Source organism: Trifolium pratense, linkage group LG1 (genome assembly GCF_020283565.1).
Source record: "Trifolium pratense cultivar HEN17-A07 linkage group LG1, ARS_RC_1.1, whole genome shotgun sequence".
NCBI lineage: Eukaryota > Viridiplantae > Streptophyta > Magnoliopsida > Fabales > Fabaceae > Trifolium > Trifolium pratense.
Genome location: NC_060059.1, coordinates 26,185,877 through 26,208,083, shown reverse-complemented (window position 1 = coordinate 26,208,083; position 22,207 = coordinate 26,185,877). Strand labels below are relative to the sequence as shown.

General features: G+C 33.3%; 1 protein-coding gene and 1 long non-coding RNA gene across 2 annotated transcripts; both read right to left on the bottom strand.

Annotated features, from left to right (window-relative positions):
• Positions 1-7,078: 7,078 nt before the first annotated feature.
• LOC123902199 lies at positions 7,079-7,931 on the bottom strand. The gene is made up of 2 exons (XR_006807508.1): positions 7,823-7,931; positions 7,079-7,669 (listed from the first exon to the last, which is right to left on the bottom strand). It is a non-coding gene; the product is annotated as an uncharacterized LOC123902199 (long non-coding RNA).
• Positions 7,932-11,051: 3,120 nt separating this feature from the next.
• Positions 11,052-17,157, bottom strand: LOC123891257. Its single transcript, XM_045941100.1, has 4 exons — positions 17,140-17,157; positions 16,486-16,578; positions 16,314-16,387; positions 11,052-11,265 (listed from the first exon to the last, which is right to left on the bottom strand). The coding sequence occupies exons 1-4, from the start codon at positions 17,155-17,157 to the stop codon at positions 11,133-11,135; spliced, it is 318 nt and encodes a 105-aa protein (XP_045797056.1). The 3' UTR covers positions 11,052-11,132.
• Between the last annotated feature and the right edge of the window lie 5,050 nt (positions 17,158-22,207).

The following is a 22,207-nucleotide window of genomic DNA, read 5'->3' as shown; positions in this document are numbered from 1 at the left end:
GTGAGTAATTAACTAATTATCATTTCAATGCAATTAAGTCATCACAGACACACATACATTACAACCACATGCACATACTTTCACACTAAAAATATCACCATAGTAGAAACACACATACAAGGACATTCATAAAACAATAGGTACATAAACTTTACATTGATCTTATCTTCCCGTATGCAACTATGAATTTATCACAAAACAAGCAGAGTACTCACTATTTAGTTTAGTCAAATTTCATAATTGAAAATAAATCATGACTTTCCAAAATTTGCCGCCGTCCTTCTACATCTGGATTTTCAATAACAACATGGCGATCAAATCGTCCAGGTCTCACCAAAACTTTATCTAGTGACTCAAGGAAGTTAGTAGCACCAATCACAAGTATGCCTTCATAATGTTTCAATTCATCTAACTCATCAAGCAATTGTTCCACACTATGCCACTTAAGGATTTCATTAAAAGTCTTCTGCCTCTTAAGCATTTCATCTAGACTTCCATCAACAACATCAATATCATCAATAAAGATTATACAACGCGGATGCTTTTTTGCAGCAGCAAAAAGATCCCTCACCTTTTGCGCACCAACACCGATATATTTCCTGTCAAATTTACTTGTGCTTTGGAAGAAAGGAACTCTAATCTCTCCAACAATAGATTTTACCACACCAACAGCAGCATACTTCCCGTTAAATTCACTTCCACTGATTTGGAAGAAAGGAACTCCAGCCTCTCCAGCAATAGCTTCATAGGACAAGAACACACTGGTGTAGGAAAATAAGCCTCAAGTTCTTCCCGCAAAGATTTGAGTGCAGTGAAAAATTCCGAAACAGAACGTGATTCTTGTTTAAGCGCGAAAATTTCACATTGCAATTCAGAAACTCGAATGTAATCACCATGGGAGAACCTCTCCTTGAGTTCATTCCAAACATCCAAGGCATTTTCAAGGAAAATGATGCTCTGAGCAATTGAATCTTCCACAGAATTGAGGATCCAAGAATGGATCAAATTATTACAGCGATTCCAAGCTTTGAAATTCGGATCGAATTCAGTAGGAATTTCAATGGAACCGTCAACAAACTAGAATTTGTTCTTACCTCCAAGTGCTCGTCGCATAGATCGAGCCCAAACTTGGTAGTTGGAATGTGTAAGAACTGGCTTCACCGTAATGCTGTTAGGACCATCGGAAGGATGCACATAGTAAACGTCGCCGAGATTATTGGACGGATCGGAGAAAAGCACGGTGGAAGAGCCACCGGAGGTGTTGCTATGACCACCACGAGCCATGGCAGAGAAGGAGCGATGCAAAGCAGAGCTCAGAAGAGCTCTGATACCATCATGAAGTTATTGATGGTGATGGATAACAAACTCAACATTGTGAGCAAAAGAGAGAGAAGAGAAATATTATCAATGCTACCACATTAATGGATGGTTGCCAAATAGTCACCTCTAGTCAAAGACTTCAGTAATTCACTTTCATATATCCCATCAACTTTTACTAACGCCGTAACATATTCAGAAAGTGCCAAAGAATTTTTATGCAGAGATGGCAGACTTTCAAATGTTCTAATCACAGCTTTATGATCATCATGGGAAAGTTGTTTGAGATAAGAAGCTTCCTTAGCTTCGTGTCGTAGTCGGGTCAGGTATTCTGGATAGCTTGACTGGGATCGCTGCTGAGAGAAGAAAAGCCTATTTCTTACTTGTACATAACATAAAAAGTATTAGGAGAAACTTTTTACTTGTACAATAATTCAATAAAAAGTATATCTATAGAATTCCACAATAATTCAGAAAAACAAAGTGCCTGCAAACAAGAGAAGCTAAAACATAACATAAATGAAATGTTTTCTTACTTGTACAATCTTGAAACTTATTAGGAGATAAATAGTTTCTAGTCAATAAATCTTTGGCCTTTCCAAATTCAGATCGATGTCTTTGAACCTGAAAAAATAAGTTAGAAATCATATTATGACAAATAAAAGTGCTGTTGTTAATTCAGACTCAGTGTTAAAAGTTACAAGTTGTGAGGATAGTAACTAATTATTGCTAGTTGAATAGTTAACTTGAAAGTTCCAACAAAAGTAATACAAGAAAATTGTATTGTCTATGTTTATGGCCCATTTGGATTGACTTATTTTTGAGCTTATGGAAACAGCTTATTTAAATAAATAATTTTTTTTTTGTATAATTATAAGTTTTTTAAGGTAGTTTATGAGAAAACAGCTTATACAGATACAAATTTTTGTTGGCAAAAACTTATGAATTAACATAAAAGTTAATTTATTTGCGTAAGCTATTTTGATAAGCTCAAAAAATAAGCCAAATCCAACTTGCCCCTTAATCCTAAAAGAGCCTTAATGTCTCGTACAAACAGCAAGGGAAATGTATAAGGGAAGTTATTAATAATAAAACTTAAGGTAGTTTATGAACTACTGTAGTTTATGTAGCTCAAAAATAGATTGTATTTGAAATACTGTAATTGAGAATTGAGAAGAAAAGTTATGAACTAAGTAAAAGCATGATCGATTGAATAATAACTTACCTTATCAAACGCCTCATAGCCATGTTAGGGCTGCACAAATGCAACCAGCGGGAAAAACAATTGGGATTTTATTTTTTTTATAATGCTATTAAGTCCCGTTTGAATTATTATTATAAGTTTTTCAAGATATTTTACGATAAAATAGTTTATAAAAATATTATTTTCACCAGTGTAAACTTATAAAATGTTATAAAACATAATTTATATTATATAAAAAATTTGCATAAACTCAACGATAAGTTAATCCAAAGGGGTTTCACTCTACCGCTATATATAAACAGACACACTGCCACCTCACCCAACACAAAGAAATTAATAGAATTCTATAGGCTTAATTAGTAAAATAGTCCCTTAAAGACATTTTTGGTTTCACATTGGTCCCTTAAAGAAAAAAAGATCCGAATAGGTCCCTTAAAGAAAAAAAAGTTCGAATAGGTCCCTTAAAGACATTTTCGTTAATCAGTTTGGTCATTTCCATCCATTTTTTCGAGGACCAAACTGATTAACGGAGATGTCTTTAAGGGACCAAACTGATTAACGGAGATGTCTTTAAGGGACCTATTCAGACCTTTTTTTCTTTAAGGGACCTATTCGGTCCTTTTTTTCTTTAAGGGACCAATGTGAAACCAAAAATGTCTTTAAGGGACCATCTTACTAATTAAGCCAATTCTATATGAATGTAAATATTTTTTTGGTAGCGTAGTTTTCTATAAAATTGGCTTAAATGCATTTTTGGTCCCCTATTTTAAAAATCAATTTTTTGATCCTCTATTTCAAAAGTTTTAGTCCCCACTCTATTTTAGAGTCAAATTTGCTGACATGGCCTTGTTGGTAATGATGTGGCAATGCTTAGGTGTATAAATTTGTTCTCGCACGCTATCGGGAATTTCAAAAATACCCCCTTGCTAGCAAATTCAGAGGGCGCAAAATCTGAAGAAAAAAAACAGTTTACATCATGTGAACTGAATTCTCTACTTGAGTAACAAACCTTGTAAAATATAGAGGTGAAGGAAACGTGGATTCGCTAAGCGAACCGATTAATCTGCTTAGCATTTCATTAATTTAAGAAAATAATATTCCAATATATTCTCAAGACAAAACACTTCAGAAAAAAGGCAGGAGATAAAGAATGATCAAGGGAGAGCTGAGAATTATATACATTTTATTGGATAGAAAACAGATAACTTTAAGCTTATGCTTTTGGAAGCTAATAGGTTCAATAATGTGTTTTGTTTTCAGTTGGGAATGTTGCAGGTACAAAGAGAACGATCCAAAATATTTTTTTAGCTTTATAAATTATGTAAACTTTTATAGTATGATGAAAAATTTCTCCCCAAAAATACCCTTTCCAAAGCCCTCAATTTTCCCTCTTGAACTCTAAAATATGTTAGAAATAATATAAAATCATTGATGTGGCTCTATCCTAACAGCTTAAGCTTTTGGGATAATCGATTATTTGACATGGTATCAGAGTCTCTATGACTAAGTGGTCTAGAGTTCGATCCCCGCACCCCTCACTTTCTAATTAAAATGTGAAATTTAAGCATATGGTAGGTGGACTTATGTATTATCCACGCTTCAAGTCCAAGTGGGCTCTTGCGTGAGGGGGCCTGTTAGAAATAATATAAAATCATTGATGTGACTCTATCTTAACAGATTAAACTTTTGGGATAATCGGTTATCTGACAAAACATACCCTTAAGCAAAGTCATTCGAGTAGCATACATTCTAGCATTTGTTTTCTTTTTCTAGAAGCATGCTGATTTCCATTTATCTGCTACGTCAACTTAATGCTAAGGTCATTAGCTGTATTTGTAAATCAAACTATTATTAGTATAGTGTATGTCATGGATGGATCTGCAAAGATTGAAAATTTGAAAATGCTTTCAAACGTGGCCTTTTTATTCGTAAGCAAAAATTGATTACTATATTATTTATCAATCAGATGGCATAGCTTAGATTCAATTCCCACCTCAACAAGATAGTCATATGAGTTTTAGGAGGAGCTGTACATTATAAAACTAAATTAATTTAAGCTAAAAACCAAAGGGTGGGGTGAAAGCTGTAGTTTAATTTCAAAACATAAATTGACCAAAATAAAATATTGGTCACATGAGTTTTTTTCTTGTGTGATCTGATTTGAGTATAAAAATTGCTTCAATAAGTCAATCTCACATTTTAATAATAATTGATTAGTTGTTTACTTCTAAATGGAACTTCTTCTAATTGGCAGTACATTACACCAAAAAAGTCCAAACCAATTTAGCATTCGTTTGAAACTGTGGCCACATTTGGCCTAAAGTAACGTCCACACACACATAAGTTAGTATTTGTGGTGTCACGATTGTCACATTCAAAGTTTACGGTAACACGAGAAATGGCCTCCAATTGTGATTCCAAACACACTAAATAGGTCATGTAATGAACCACACAGTTACTTTTTAAGTGTTTTAGGAGCTTAAAGTCTTTCATGCCTTGAACTGGAGCATCATCCCTAAGACAGACCTCACCATGAATTTTCATTCATAAAAAAAAAATCAATTAACTAAACTTAATCTACTCCGAGCTGAACTAGATTATTCCGATGGTAAGGTTTAAGACCATTATGGTGGAGATATAGCTCAGGTACGGTGAACTAAGGTGAGGAAAGTACTTGCAACTTTGCGCCAAATTTTGCCTAATTTATATAGAATGAGACGGTTATAATCGTCTGTGTCAACTGACAATAGCTGGTAGATGATGAGGACTGTGGAGATGGTCCATAGGTGTACTATGTTTGTTACCATTGGCGTGTAGGAGAAGCTTCTGCGTAAGAATAGTATTGAACTGGATCTGAAGCGCTTGGGCCGCGTGTGTTGGGCCTTGGCCCAGTCCGAAACAAAACTTTAAAAAAATAACCCTTGTGATAAATATTCTAACAAAAGTAGATTGATTCAAGTTTTTAGTTCTTATATTAGTCTATATTCTTTTAGTAATACTATATCTTCAGTTCACCAAATTATCAATCATATCAAATGTTCTGATTACCCTACACCATTAATATTTGTTTGATAGTACATTATGTTTAGTAAAATAATCTAAATAAAAAGTATCATAAAAAGCAATCTAAAAAAAAATTGAGCTACAATTTTAAAAATAAAATATAAATAAACAGTGTCATAAATACTATTGATGGTGAGAAAGTAACAGAAGCAAGCAACCACCTGGACTAGGCAGCCACTTGCCCGTGAATTAAATTTAAATTTAATAGAATCACTATCACTAAAAATAAAGTTGATGGAATCACATGGAGATGAAGAATAAAGCATGGTTCAGAAACATCTTAAATTGGTCCTAAGTCTAACTAGAAACTACAAATCATAATATTCCAGCTATTTATTGATAATAATGGCAATCATAAGTTAAAGTAACAAAAATAGGTACTCAATTTTAATGGCAATTTTAATGGTCCTAAGTCTAACTACACTATGGTTCTTTTCAACCCAATTTTAATGGCAAAAATGCATGCTGTGAGAGTAAAAAATTCAAAACAAATTAACCAAACATAGAACTTTGAAATACTTGACTTTTTGTGCTTTGTCCCATTCTTGAGAAAACCAATTTTGGACTAGTAATTCGCAGTTACATTTCCTATTCATGCTTTTCTTTAACAAGACTAAATTCAGGGTCCCCTACCAAAGTCCTTAACTCTTTGCAGCTTTGCCGGGGCAAAAATGACCCCATTATTTGTTTGAAGTGTGTGTATTTGTCTTGGGATTCTAAAGTTGCTAACTCTAATAATACGCATGAAATCCTGCTTCAGAAATTGACCATTTTTGCCTCCATAATGTCTGCCTTGTTATAAGGTTTCTCAATGACAATATTTTGTTGGAAAATGAAACCACATATTTTTAACCTAAAGTTGAAAATTTGTCCAAAAAAAACTTTTACTAGTAAGATTCTTCAGTTTTAGTTCATAACTTCTATTTTAAGCACGAATCGAAACAATAAAGCCCGAATTTCAGTGGATCGTGGTAGTAAGACCACTCTGCTACTTACAATATTTTGTCGCGTAGTCATCTGCAAATGATTCTATCAACCCCTCAATAGAAATTGCATTTCAGGATGTCCCGGAAGCTCATCCGCCTTACAAGGTACTCTGGGGGGTTAGTTCATAACTTATACAAGTAAGTTGAAAATCTGTAAAAAAAAAAAAACTTAAAGTCGAAAATATTCACATATTTTGCTGAGCACCAATATCCGTCTAAGAATTTGACCTATCTTTTAGTAAAATCTCTAATCTCCTTTCAACCACATATTTTTATCTCAAATTTCAAATTAAGACTTAAAATAGATACACTTTTAAGTTTATAAATCGATCGTAGAACGAGTTAGATCCGATATAAAAATCTAATATAGTACTAATTACCGATTAGTAATATATTAATATATTGGAATTCCTTAGAGGTGCATACCAACCACAAGGATCAAATTCTGAATGAATTCTATTCTATCACGCCATTAGTAAAGACAATAAGGAAGGAGCAGTTAAATATATGACGCATAAACCTACCAACAAAACAATTTAATTAACAAAAAAAAAAAATAACAGAACAAGTTCATCGTTAAGAATAATGAACATGAACAATAATATGCTACATACATACATGTTCCAAATTCTAACCTTAAACTTCTTAATAAACAAAACAAAACAAATTATGAATAACATAGTAGTGTGTATTTTTATTTACCACTACCATAATTAAACACCATAGTCATAGAAGAATCAATTTTGCAGAGTGACTAAGTAGTGTTTAAAAGCTGTGAAAATCTTCTTCTACGGTAATAGAAACCACATTTAAACTTTGGAAAAAATACCAACTTTCTTAATCCACGACCATACCTTAACTTCAACCAAACAACTTTCTTAGCACGAACTAATGACCCTTTGATTCTCTCAGTCAAACTCTTCTTTCTACAGAACTGGTAGCTTCTTAGAAATAACTGTCTCTTCTCTATCATGGTGTAATTTTGATCAGGAAAGTAGTTGTAATATCCAAAAGATTCACTTCTAAATAATGGATTCATAGTCACACTTCCCATGTCTTGATTTGAAGTTTGAACTTTGAACTTTGAATTTGAAGAACTCTGTTTTTTTCAAAGGAAGTATACAATATATAATGATTTGATGAACTATGTTTTTCTCAAAGATTAAGATTTAAGACAAATACGTGGTAAGTGAAAAAAGAAGAAGAAAAGAGGGTATGAATATGAAGTATGTAGTGTAAAAGTTCAACGAACCTTTGCTATGTTTTCGATGCGTTCTGAGTCAGAACGCCACCACAGTGGCTATAAAGTCTTAAAGACTCAATATTTTCTTCTTCTTTCTTAAGCATTCGGGCAGCACATTATTTTATAGTACTTTGTAATAACACGTTTGACAACTGGATAAGCTCTCCTTTTAGATGGACGGTCACGTGCTTTTTTTGTTGTACCTTATTCTTTCCATTGCAAACAAACAACATCTTCCACTGAATTGTACTTTTGACCTCTCAATTTTTATAAATTTCTGATTTTGACTCCTTAACTTTCAATAACACTTTTAAACTTTCACAATAACACTTTTATAAAGGGTTGGCGGTCTATTGATTTTGACCAACAATGACTTACATGTCACATCAGCAAGTCAACACACATGTGAACAGTGACTCATATGACATGCTAGTGTGTCATGTGAGTCACTGTTTAAGTGTATATTGACTTGGTCATGAAGATATGGGGGTAGGGGCGTAGGGCCTAAAGAGAAAAGGAAGCCAAATCTTTTGGACATGAAGATTTGGGTTGATTTGATTGTTATGAGTTATTGACGTCGAATCGATGAATGGAGGATGTACATCCACATATTTTGACACTCAAGTAAGTAGACACAAAATGTGAGAAGTTTCAGGGTTTAAATATTGTATATATGAGTGTAGACCATGAGTTAGACTCTATAAGCGAAAATAAGATTTCTAGGACCTATAACCTTCTTCTGGCCAATTGTCCCTCTAAAAGTGTAGGGCGATTGTTTGTAGATATGCTACCTTGTGTTACTAGAGTATGTTCATACAATGATTCGTGTAATATTCTTAGATCCTAGGTGACCCGATCCAAATCGCAAATCGATCTCGGTCTATCCCATAACAGAAACGAAGGCTTTGTTTGGCAACAAACTAGCAGATGGAAATTTTTGGTATATGAAATGCACAATACCAGACATTCTATATGCTACTAGACATAATAGGCAACACATGGAGAATCCAACCATTACTTATCTCCTTGGGTGGACAGTGGGTGGATATGGGCGGGTTCGGACTCAAAGTTGTCACCCGGTCTAAATCGTAGAGTCGAAAAATAAGGCTCAATCCGCCCGAAAAATGAAGATCAGTTTTCATGGGTTCGGGTTTGCGATTTAAGCGGGTTGTCGGACGGTTTGAAGCGGTTAGACATAAAAAAATAAAAATAAAAATAAAAACAATAACAAACCCAAAAATTGGAGTTTAGATCAAGAAAATATGCAACCAGAGATGAGAGAATCATGAAACAAACACAAAAGGAAAGTCTTAGAAACCCTAAATCGACATAAAAAGTAAGAAAAAAAATTTAAAATCGCAAATAAAATTAAAATATAACATTTGATTTCAACGAAGTTAAACAAACAAGATGAATTATGATCAAGTTTTGGGTTTAAAAATGTTTCAGTCTCTGTGGGTTTGAGGTGAAGTGAGAAAGTGTGAAGAGGAGACGTGAGAAGAGCCTAGATTCGACGTTTTGATTTACTTATGCGGGCGGGTTTCGGGCACCGTCGGTCCAGTTTCCTCTACCAGGACTCATCCATACCAACCTAGTTTAAACCGACTTTTTCAACTCGCTAACCCGCGACCCATTATAAACCGCCCAAATCTCTAATTTTTGGGCGGGTTTTGTTGGGCTCGGACGGGCCTCGGTTTTTTACCCAGCCCTAGTTATCTCAAGGTTGCAAAAAAAATATTCTCTACTATATGAAATGAACAACTTATCGTCAGATAAGGACTAACAGTTAGTTGATTATAGTGACAGTGATTTGGCTATGATGTTAAAAGTTGCAACTAGTTGTGTTCCCTATAAAGAAGCTAGTCCAAAGAATACGATAGAGAAATATATAAGTAAATGAGTATTATAGAACTTTAGAGAATTAGTTGAGATAATGTGTAAGATTGAATTAAGATTGAATTGCAAATTCGATGAACATTTCTTCAGCATGTTGAGCATTGGTTGAATACAGATGGTGCTGCAAATAAAGAAGGTAATCAGGCAGGATGCGACAGAGTTATTAGAGATTGAAATGAAAACCGGGTGTGTGGTTATGCCTAAGTCTTGGGTCCTTCAAGTGCTTTCTTAGCGGAATTGTAGGGTGTACTAAAGGATTTATTATGGCTAAGGCTCGCAATATGTCACCTATATTGATAATCGGATTGATTCAATTGTTATGTTTAATTGTCTTACAACTTCAAAGGAGACTACTGCCATGTGCAACTAACCACTGCTTCACAGTTCACACATGAGGACCATATTGGCCATTTTAGAATGTTGAATTACATAGATCCCTTATATAAATTTTTCAAATACTATCTTTTTTCCCACTTTTAAAGATACTGAACTAGTGAATCAGGTGAACCTACTTAAAATTACAACAATATGATAATGAAATGGTACAAGTTTAAAAGGGCTCAAATTAACTGGATATGTTGATCGCATATTCTTCCCTTTCATAGTTGTACAATAAGTTAATAACTTAGAGTTCAATTTTGATTGAGTATAAATCAACAGAGATGATGTCAGTGGAAAAAGTTTTGCACTATCAATCGTGTTAAATCATTTGTGTGATTTTAGAATTATTAGAAGTATATATGATTATAGTCAAACATTTCTAATGATTTGATAACTATGACTGAGTCATAGACGTAGTGTAAAACTTTACACCAATTATAGAAAACTTCTATAGTATCCTGACAAATCAAAAGGCTTCAGTACAATTGATTTCGACAGGCGCACAGATGGGTTTCTTCCGGCCTTCCAAGTAAAGGTTAAGACATATTATAAACATCATAAATTTTCACTTTTATCAGCAGACGTTAGAAAACCAGCTAGTAAGCATCTCAAAATCTCAATCAAACCTTTCAAATTTCAATAATCCTATGCTTTAGCAGAGCTCAAATCATCACCAACGAATTGGTCAATGCAAGTTGAATTAGAACAAAGGCAAGTTCAAAACAAAAATATATTTACGGTGTAAAAGGTTGGACTAGTGCAAGTATTGTCCATGCAGCACTTGCAAAATTCAAGAAACATTGGTCCTGTTTTTGAGATGACATCCTTCAAACTATAAGATGCTACAGATTTACCTGTCATTACTATTAAAATATCTTCTATACGACTATACCTCCAACCTGATTAACCAAATATGGCAACTCGCGAGTATCTATTTCAAATAGATGACACAGTCCAACAGAAATGAATTGGATCCTCAAATGAATTCAATCAATGTATACTTTTTACCTGATTAATGTTTGGGATCAACCAACTACCTTGACTAATCATTACGACTGATCTGAAGTACATATCGAGCATTTTGCAGAAGAGCATTGGCTTCCTCATTTGAGGCATCGAGTGCACGCAATTCTTTGATTTCTTCCTGCCATTTCTCAACTTGCTCCTTGTGAATCCTGCATATTGGAAATTAAAAGAATCATAATTCATACCACAAATTGTCAAAATATAACAATATTAAAAGTGAAACATAGTTTTTAACTACTGATGTTACAGGATCAAATTAGTTTAATTGTAATTAGTATTAGTTAATGTGATTTGGTCAATATGTGACTAATATTATACTTTGCCTTATATAGTTACAACGGCACTATTACTTAGGCTATATATATGTAACAAACTTTTCCTCAATTCACTGAATAATATACAGTATGCTAAGCTTGAATCAATCTCTCTATTTTGGCAAGTTCAATATGGTATCAGATTTACTCTGATTTTTAATTTCCTTTGCGTCTCTTCTCTTGTTAATCTTTTCTTTTCAAACAACCATGGATGCAAATACTTTCACAGATTTTGCCACCAACCCTTCAAATCCATATTACCTTCATCCCAATGAAAACCCTTCTTTGATTCTTGTTACACCACTACTTGATAGCAAGAATTACGCTTCGTGGTCTCGGGCGATGAAGGTAGCCCTAATTTCCAAGAATAAGCTTCGATTTGTCGACGGCTCGTTTCTGTGTCCTTCACCAACGCATGCCTTGTATGAACAATGGATCCGCTGCAACAACATGGTTCTGTCATGGCTTCAACGCTCAATTTCTGAAAGCATCTCCAAATCCATTCTATGGATCGACAAAGCTTCTTCTGTCTGGAGCAATCTTGAACTTCGTTTCTCACAAGGTGATATTTTTCGAATCGCTGATATTCAAGATGATCTAACTCGATTTCAACAAGGTACTCTCGATATCTCTAATTATTATACTCAATTAACTGTGATGTGGGAAGAAATCGACAATTTTCGTCCTACCAAAAATTGCACTTGTGCAATTCCTTGCACTTGTGGTGCTGCTTCAGATTTTCAAAAATATAAGGAACAAGACAAGGTAATCAAATTTCTAAAAGGATTAAATGAGCAATACTCTCATGTTAGATCCCATATCATGTTAATTGAACCCCTCCCAAATTTGTCAAAAACCTTCTCCATGGTTTTAGGTCAAGAACGTCAATTAAATCTCCCAATCCTTCCTGATCCTAGCACTGAAAAACAACCCCTTGCTATGCAAGTTCAATCTTCTTCTTCCAATGGGGGAGGTCGTGGAAAGAGCCAATACCCCAATAAAGGAAGAGGTCGTGCTAATTTCAGCGGTGGTCGTGGTGGACTCGGCGGTGGTCGTGATACTGGTGGTTGTACTCATTGTGGGAAAAATAACCACATTGTTCAAAATTGTTTTGTCAAATATGGATATCCTCCTGGTTTCCAACAGAAGAACAACAAGGCTTATGTTAATCTTGCTGAAAATTTTGCCTATGAACAAAACTCAACTCAAGAAACAACACCAAATACTCCTTCTTTAAGTACCATTCAGGAGCAATATCAACAAATTATTCACCTACTTCAAAATAATTTAACTTCTACCACTACAAAGTCTCCTCAACAACAAGCTACCGCCAACTCTGTTCTTTCTCAGTCTGCATCTATTCATTCTATTTCATCTCCACAAATGGGTAAGCAAGTTGTCCTTTGGATCATGGATACAGGTGCCACTGATCATATTACTTGTTCTCTTGAAAATTTTACTAGTTATAAAACTATACCTCCTTTTACCATGGGATTGCCTAATGGTCACAAAACCAATGCTACTATCTCAGGAACTGTTAAACTTTCATCTTCAATTACATTATCTAATGTGTATTACATACCATCTTTTAATGTTAATTTAATTTCTGTAACTAAGTTACTTACTTCTTTGGATTGTCATATTACCTTCCATCCTAATAATTGTTTGATTTTGCAGAATTCCACCAAGAAAATGATTGGTACAGCTGAGAGACATGGAGATTTGTATGCATTACAAGTCCATGCCCCGGTTTCTTTACTTTCTCCTATGTTTTCCTGTAACTCTGTTTCCAATAACATGGATGCTGCCTCTTTATGGCATTGTAGGTTAGGTCATATCTCTGATTCTATCCACAAATGTATTGCATCAAATTTTCCCTTTATTGCTTACAAGAATCATAATAAAAATACTCCTTGTGATGTTTGCCATTTTGCTAAACAAAGAACTCTTCCTTATCCTAATAGTATTACTCATTCTAGTAAGACTTTTGATCTGTTACATGCTGACATATGGGGTCCTTATGCTACTCCTTCAGTATCTGGACATAGATATTTTCTAACCCTTGTTGATGATTATAGTAGATTTACTTGGATTATTCTCATGAAACTTAAGAGTGAAACTAGAAATCATATTATTAATTTTGTCTCTTATATTGAAAATCAATTTAATACTAAACTTAAATGTTTAAGAAGTGATAATGGATGTGAATTTCTAATGACTGATTTTTTTCTCTCTAAAGGAATCCTTCACCAAAGATCATGCGTTGAATCTCCTCAACAAAATGGAATTGTTGAGAGGAAACATCAACACATCCTCAATGTTGCTCGATCCCTTTCTTTTCAAGCTTCTTTACCTTCTAATTTTTGGCATTTTTCTATTCAACATGCTGTTCATTTAATAAATAGGATACCTACACCTCTTCTTAAAAACAATACTCCTTATAATCTTCTTTATCAAAAACCTCCTACATTTTTGCATTTAAAATCTTTTGGTTGTTTAGCATATGCTTCTACTATTCAAAATCATAGAACTAAGTTTGATACTCGTGCTAGAAAGTGCATATTTTTAGGTTATAGAGATGGTACAAAGGGATATTTTTTATATGATATTATTAGTCATGAATTCATTGTTTCTCGAAATGTTATATTTTATGAAACTATTTTTCCATTTTCTAAGAAAACAGTCTCTGATAATTCTAATTGTACCCCTAACCTTGATGTGGATAGTCAAGATCTTGAACCTATCACTTCATTGCCAAATGATACCAATATGCCTACTGACACTATGCCAAATTATGATCCAACACCAAATGATATCAACATGTCAAATGATACTGCCCCTACACCGGTTTCTCCTAATGACCCAGCTCCCGCTCCTACTAGACATTCTACCCGCATTAAATATAGGCCTGGGTATCTACAAGATTACCACTGCAGCCTTCTTACTTCTTCTTCCCCCTCTTTGCATCACAAACAATCAACTATGTTTCCTTTATCTTCTGTTCTCACTTACGAGCAATGCAGCGCTCCTTACAAACAATTTTGTTTATCCATTTCCTCTATTATTGAACCTAAAACATTTACTCAAGCCAACAAACATAATTGCTGGATAACAGCTATGCAGGAAGAAATTGATGCTCTCACTGCTACTAATACTTGGTCCATAGTCGACCTTCCTAAAGGTAAAGTTCCTATTGGTTGTAAGTGGGTTTATAAAGTTAAATATCATGCCGATGGTTCTATTGAAAGGTATAAGGCTAGATTAGTAGCTAAAGGATATACTCAATTAGAAGGAGTTGATTATTTTGATACTTATTCACCTGTTGCTAAACTAACAACTGTTAGAACTTTACTTGCTTTAGCTTCCATTAAAGGTTGGTATCTTGAACAACTTGATGTTAACAATGCTTTCTTACATGGAGATCTCCATGAAGAAATTTTTATGTCTTTGCCTCCCGGTATGAACATCCATAATTCAGATACTAAAACAACCAAGGTATGTAAGCTTCAAAAATCTATATATGGTCTCAAGCAGGCAAGTAGACAATGGTATTCTAAATTATCTGAATCCCTCATTTCCTTTGGTTATATACAATCCTCTTCTGATTTTTCCCTTTTTACAAAATTTAATGAGTCTTCATTTACTGCATTGTTAGTATATGTTGATGACATTGTTTTAGCTGGAAATGATATATCTGAAATCCAGAATGTTAAATCTTTTCTTAATGATCTTTTTAAAATTAAAGACCTAGGTCCCTTGAGATATTTTTTGGGTCTTGAGGTTGCTAGAAGCAAACAAGGCATTTTGCTTAACCAAAGAAAATATACTCTTGAACTTCTAGAGGATAGTGGTAATCTTGCTGCAAAATCCTCTCTTACTCCTTATGATATTTCTTTAAAACTCCAAAATTCAGATTCCCCACTCTATAATGATGAAACTCAATATAGAAGACTCATAGGCAGACTTATTTACTTAACTACTACTCGTCCTGATATATCTTTTGCCGTTCAACAATTAAGCCAATTTGTCTCAAAACCTCAACAAGTTCACTATCAAGCTGCTATTAGAGTTTTACAATATTTGAAAACTGCCCCCGGCAAAGGATTATTTTATTCAGCAAACTCTAATTTAAAACTTTCTGGTTTTGCAGATTCTGACTGGGCAACTTGTCCTACAACAAGGAAATCTGTTACGGGTTATTGTGTGTTTCTTGGCTCCTCTCTTATTTCATGGAAATCCAAGAAGCAGTCTACTGTCTCCAAATCAAGTACTGAAGCTGAATATCGCGCACTAGCAAGCCTTACATGTGAATTGCAATGGTTGATGTACCTCTTTAAAGACCTGCACATCTCTTTCTCTTCCGCTGCTTCTGTTTTTTGCGACAATAAATCAGCCATCTACCTTGCCCATAATCCCACTTTCCATGAACGTACTAAACACATTGAAATAGATTGTCACATCATAAGAGAGAAGATTCAAAGTGGTTTGCTGCGGCTTTTTCCCATACCTTCTACTGCACAAACAGCCGATGTTTTTACAAAACCTTTACACAGTCCCTCATTCATCACTCTCATATCCAAGCTTGGCCTTCATGACATCCACAGTCCAGCTTGTGGGGGAGTTTTAACTACTGATGTTACAGGATCAAATTAGTTTAATTGTAATTAGTATTAGTTAATGTGATTTGGTCAATATGTGACTAATATTATACTTTGCCTTATATAGTTACAACGGCACTATTACTTAGGCTATATATATGTAACAAACTTTTCCTCAATTCACTGAATAATATACAGTATGCTAAGCTTGAATCAATCTCTCTATTTTGGCAAGTTCAATAATAGTTTCGGCTTTGAATGTTCGACAGCAACTTCATAGCTCACATGATCAGTTTTTCTTCAAATTCATTGCACAGGTCCTTAAACATTGTTTTCCCTGATTCTAGGAGCTCAGATACCTACAAGCAAGCAATCCACCATTAAACATTTGAAAGAATTTCCATTTATCTAGAGTATGATTATTAGCTTCAAACAGTGTATAACTAGATATGGATACCCTCTGAGTAAAATTCTCAATCTTCTCAAGAACAAGAGAAATATTGAGTTCCATTTCTTCAGACCCGATTTGGTTAGTCTCCAATCCTTCCTCCTATACAAGTACAATCTGCGACTCAGCTTTGTGAATATATGCCTTGACAGGAATATTTTTGTTTTGATGATTGACAAAAGAAGTTCAAGAATGACAAGGATGCAAAAAGCGAAAAAGAGGATTAAGCTTTCAAGACTTGAGTTATAGACTTATTGAGTTATAATCCATGTTATCTTAGGATCCTTATGTGAGTAGTAGAAAAAACTCTCTTGCAAATGGGAGGTGATATCCCATTAATTGTTTGTGTTGAGAGTTCTCGGTTTAAATGGTTACAAGCTCATCCTGTCATAAAAGCTTGGTTTAGTGAAATCTCAAGGTGCTTTCCTTGGGGACTGAAGTAGGCCCTTTATTTTTGGCCGAACCAGTATAATTTTCCGTGTGTTCTTTTCTATCCCTTTCATCTCTTTTATTTCCTTTTGGCATATTTACATATCATTTTAATTTATATAAACTTATTTTCAAGCACTTTATTTTATTTGATTAAATTTTTTTAGTGTTTATTTTTAATCAATCTTTTTTTAGTACACAATTCATCCCCCCTCTTGTGTTGTTTGAAGTCACTTGACTAACAAGCTTCATCTCCTATCTTTTCTTGATCCTGTTTTTTGTGAAAAGAATAACAAATGAAATATGATAAAATATCAAAGGAAGCTAGAAATGCGGTATACTATTCATAACAGCGAAAAGGTTTAAATACGAAAACAATTACCTCAGGTTTCATACGTTTCCTTGTAGATCCACTGCTCATGCTTCCCCTTTGAGTTGACATTGGTTAAGCCTATAGATACAGAACAACTTTAAATTACCGTTTCTAGGTTACATAAATTTCGCAACTACAATTACTTTATTAAAATCCGTAGATCTATGAATCTGAAGGAAAAATTACACGTGATACAAATACAACTGTAACGATTAACAATCAAATGACATAATATCGAACAGATTGAGAACGCGATCAAGATGCATAAACCAAATTGAAAGGAAACAGTATGTTTATATCACATAGATGCTTGATTAAGGAAACTAGCTTCGATTAATTACCAAAACGTTAATTGAAAAAAAGAAGATCGATGAATTTGATATTCCGATGAACTCGTATTATGCTTATAAGAATTATGAATGAAGAAGATGAGAAAACAGTTGAGATGATTTTACCGGTTAGGTTTTCTGATTGCGTTTTGTTTGATTGTTCGAAACTGAAACTTGCTGGATAAGAATTGATGCACAGTGAAAGAGCGATCTCGCGGAAATTTGCAGATCCAGATTTGAATGCGCGCGTTATTTTTTCACTTTTAAAATGGAAGCATTATTTTCGTTCTAACTTTCCAAGTTTTGAAATGGCGCGCGTTTTCGCCTAACAGGCTGGAAATTGGGCTCAAGGTAGTTGGGCCTACATGAAGGGCCCATATGAATTTTGTTGTGAAGATTTTTGCTCTTTAGGCCCCTGGATTTGGAATTTCGTAAGTTAGGAACCGAAGTGTTGTTAAATACTACTTTCCCTATAAAACATGGGTTTGGCACGTAAATACCGAAATGTGTCCAATGACAGTTTTTTTTGTGCAAAGTCAGTACTTCCAATGACAAAAAATTTTTTGCGCAAAGTCAGTACTACATAAGTCAAGCAATCTCTCACTAAAACACCCACTGAAGCAATTTCTCAAACACTGCACATAAACCAAACTAAAGAGAATCCCTAAATTCAATATTCACCCCAAATTCACATAAATCCCAAATTCATGAAAACCAAAAGAGAAATAGAATCACGAACATATATTCAATGAATAACGAACAGAATCATCAAATTAAAAGAGATTAGCATGAAATCCTAGCTAGCACTTGTGGTGTCTTTGATTTGGAATTTGCGATTTGGTTTCTGCTATAATTCATTGGAATTTACAGGTTCATAACACGGTTTCGGTTTCTAGTTACCGAAATCAGTCAAAACATAAATTATTGCTATAAATCATGCATGTCTTCATAACACGGTTTCGGTTTCTAGCTTCAAAAATAGTTTTTTTTTTAACGTAAACACATTTCGGTTTTTACGTACCAAACCCATGTTTTTTTTTTATGCTTTTAGCTGCTAAGCAAGCCAATGTTTTACGGGAAAGTAGTATTTAACAATACTTTGGCTCCTAACTTACGAAAGTAAAGTATTTCGGATCCTAAAATCCAGATCCCTTTTTAAGGGCATTTTAGTCACGTTGGAGGGCCTTAGAGTAACATAGGGGGGCCTAAAGAGCAAAAATCTTGTTTTGAATTCGTTAATAAAATCACACAAATAAAAGAACTTGATGTGTAGAGCATGTATATTGTGAGACTTGTGCAAAATATGACAACCGATAGAAATTGCGTATCATATCATATATATTAAGAGGAAGGTCACACAAGGCATCATCAGCAAGTGGCATTAGTTTTATAAAAGTGCATATGTGTGTATTTATTAAAGGATCATTATATTATTATTATATATACATATATAGGTTGCAAAGCTAAAGAATTGAAATAAGAATATTGGTCCCGTGAGTTTTTTTTCTTGTGTGATCTGATTTGAGTATAAAAATTGTTTCAGTGAAACTCACCTTTTAATTGTTAAAAGTTAAGAGAAACACCAAATAACGGCTAAAGTTTTAATAATATTGATATTTTTGTTTAATATAATAAGGATTACAAAAGAATTTATAATAATTCCTAATGGACTATTAGACTACTAACACATAAAGCTCAATACTCAAAGCCCTAATATAACACCCCAGCTAATTTGTCTATAATATTAGCCGAGTGTCCGAGACATAAATAAAAAGATCGGGATACATTAAAATTATTAAATTGAACTCGTTTAATATACCCATAAAACATAAAAGTCTTGTCATTGTACAAGTATTGACTAAACTGAATGATAACATTTTTGTCATAATGTAACTTAAAACTTACATCAGAGCCATAAATAATAAGTCAATACATATATTACATGACACTAACTTATACAATAAGTCAATACATATAAAAATTTCTAGAGCTATTGAAACCGACCAGTTCACCGGTTATTCCTGGTTTTCATCGGATCACACCGGTTTGTACCGGTTCAACTGCATGTTCGGTCCAATAGTCAGACGAAACTGGTTACCCTTCTAATTTCTGATTCGATAGGCCGGTTCGGTTTTTAAAACACTGCTTTTGTCAACTATTGGATGGTTTGTACGATAAAAGAGACTTGCTGCGTACCTCGGATGATTTGTACGAATAAATAAAGATACCAACTTAATTAAAATAAATAAATATATCAACTTAATCAAAAAAAGTTTACCTTGATTTGTAACTTTTCACAGTTTTCGTACGAATTATGAATAAAACGCAGTAAATCTTTTGCATCACTCATAATGTAGGGTTTAAAGTAGGGTTTAACCGGGTTCTGACCCTGGTTCTGGACAGAATGGTTCACAGCCGTCCAAACATTAGTTTTGTTATTTTTATCCATTCTAAGTTTCCAATCACGGCCGTATAATTTATTTCGGTTAGTCCGCAACATTAGGTCTTGTTCGTTGGCTTTGTATATCAGATTTGCATCTTGCAGGTTATTAGGTAAAAACTCTATAGCCTTCTTGCTGGAATGACCGAGAAAGTGCATTATCCGGAGAGAAGTCCAGAAAGTTGGATGTTTTCTTATCACAGGTATATCATTCATCATAATATAATAAGCGAAATTAATAAGCAGCAAGTCATAATAAGCGAAAATAATAAGCAACAAGTTATGCATAAGAAAATAATAAGCACCTGACCAGATGATACACTTCTTTAGAAAAAAGAGGCGATATGCTCATATCAGGTGATACACTTCTTGAAAATAATAAGCACCTGTAATTATGCAACAATCCATCCACCAGGTGATACGCAACAAAGAACTTCGGGAACCTTTCTTCCCCAGATTAAATTCACCCACCAAGGTGCGCAGCACGTCTCTTTTATCATCAGACATGTACGAAAAATCATAATCAGCACCATCGTATGTTTTCAAGAACTCGGGGAGCAAACAAATTAATCATGCAAGTTTTTTTTCTTCTAAAACTATAGTTATAAACCAAAAATCATGCAACTATTGTATGACAAAACTAGTATGAAAAATGAATATATCGTACAAATACCAAAATAAGATTGGGAAAAGCTAACTTGTGGCATTGAGGCACTTGTTAGTGCACTATAGATAGTAATTTTGTAGGGAAAGTTTTACATTTTATCCTTTTAAAAGTTAAACATTGTTTTATTTAAGACATAATTGCTATTTGAAGTATCTTTAACATGTACCCTAAGGAGATATGTTAGCATGACCCAATAAGATTTTAACAAAGTGATGTAAGTGCTAGATAATTTCAGAAGTGATTTAAATTCAATATTCTACAAGGACATTACGCATCATATAATATTCCGATAAACAATGCAATTAAATACTAATTCTATAAAGTGTTAATCATATAAGAGCTTAAATTTGTGACTCTTTTACAAAATTACAATCAAACACAAAAATTATGCCCTATATAAATTCTCTATGAGCTATTTTGGGAAATTCAAAAAAATTACGCAAATTTTTCAAAATTTCTTTCCAAACAATCAAACAAACCATTTTATCTCTTAAGATAAACTTATAAAAAACTCTTCTAAACAACACTGTCCATCTCTGTCTATAGCTTCCATATATTCAACTAAATGTATATATAGTTAAGCCCCTATTTCTTTTAGGGCCCGTTTGGTGCGCATGATAGCATAGTGACATGATATGATATAAAACATGATAAGGATAGGATATGATAACAGCAGAATAACAGTTATACTCAGTTATCATATCCTGTGTTTGGTGCACACAGGATACCAAACATGATAACTATTATATTTTGTTTTTAATAGCTCATAATAATATGATAAAGATATATAACATATTTAAATGACAAAATTACTCTTGTAAAACAATTGTTATTTTTTTAAAATTATTTTATAATACTTTGAATTTTACAAATAAAAAAATATAAATAAGTAATCAAATAACTTTATATAATTTCAAATAAAAATCATGAGAAAATAATCAAATTTAATTTTTTATATGAATCATGATCAAATAAATAACTCAATAATATATATATGTTAGATAAGCCAAATAAATATATGATATATCTCATACGTAAATAATAAAACTACTATTGCAAAAGAATTATATTTAATTTTTAATAAAATTTAAATTAATATCTCTATTTGTCAATTTTTTAATAATCATTTTAAAATATTGTAATTTTAGTAAAATTTTGATTTTTTAGAATATATAAATTACAAAATTACCCTGTGAGAAAATCACATATATATTTAAAAATTAATTATTTTATTATTTATATTTTATTAATTTTATTTTATGTATTTTAAAATATATTTTATAAAATAAATCATTAATTTTTTTTTCTTATCTTATCCTGCTGGTAACCCAGCTCAAATTCAGGATAAGAATTATAACTAGAGAGACAGGATAGGATAAGCTTCAGGATTAACTTATCATATCCTATTGTATCACCAAACACTGAATTGCGGCAGGATATGATACAATTATCATATCCTGTCTCTTATCCTGTGCACCAAACGGGCCCTTAAG

Bases quoted from the DNA above. Each gene is read 5' to 3' on its own strand.
- LOC123891257 (XM_045941100.1), bottom strand. The intron at 16,388-16,485 runs GTATCCATATCT...GCTTGCTTGTAG, and splicing joins TTGAGAATTTTACTCAGAGG to GTATCTGAGCTCCTAGAATC. The intron at 11,266-16,313 runs GTGAGCTATGAA...TCCAATATGCAG, and splicing joins TTTGAAGAAAAACTGATCAT to GATTCACAAGGAGCAAGTTG.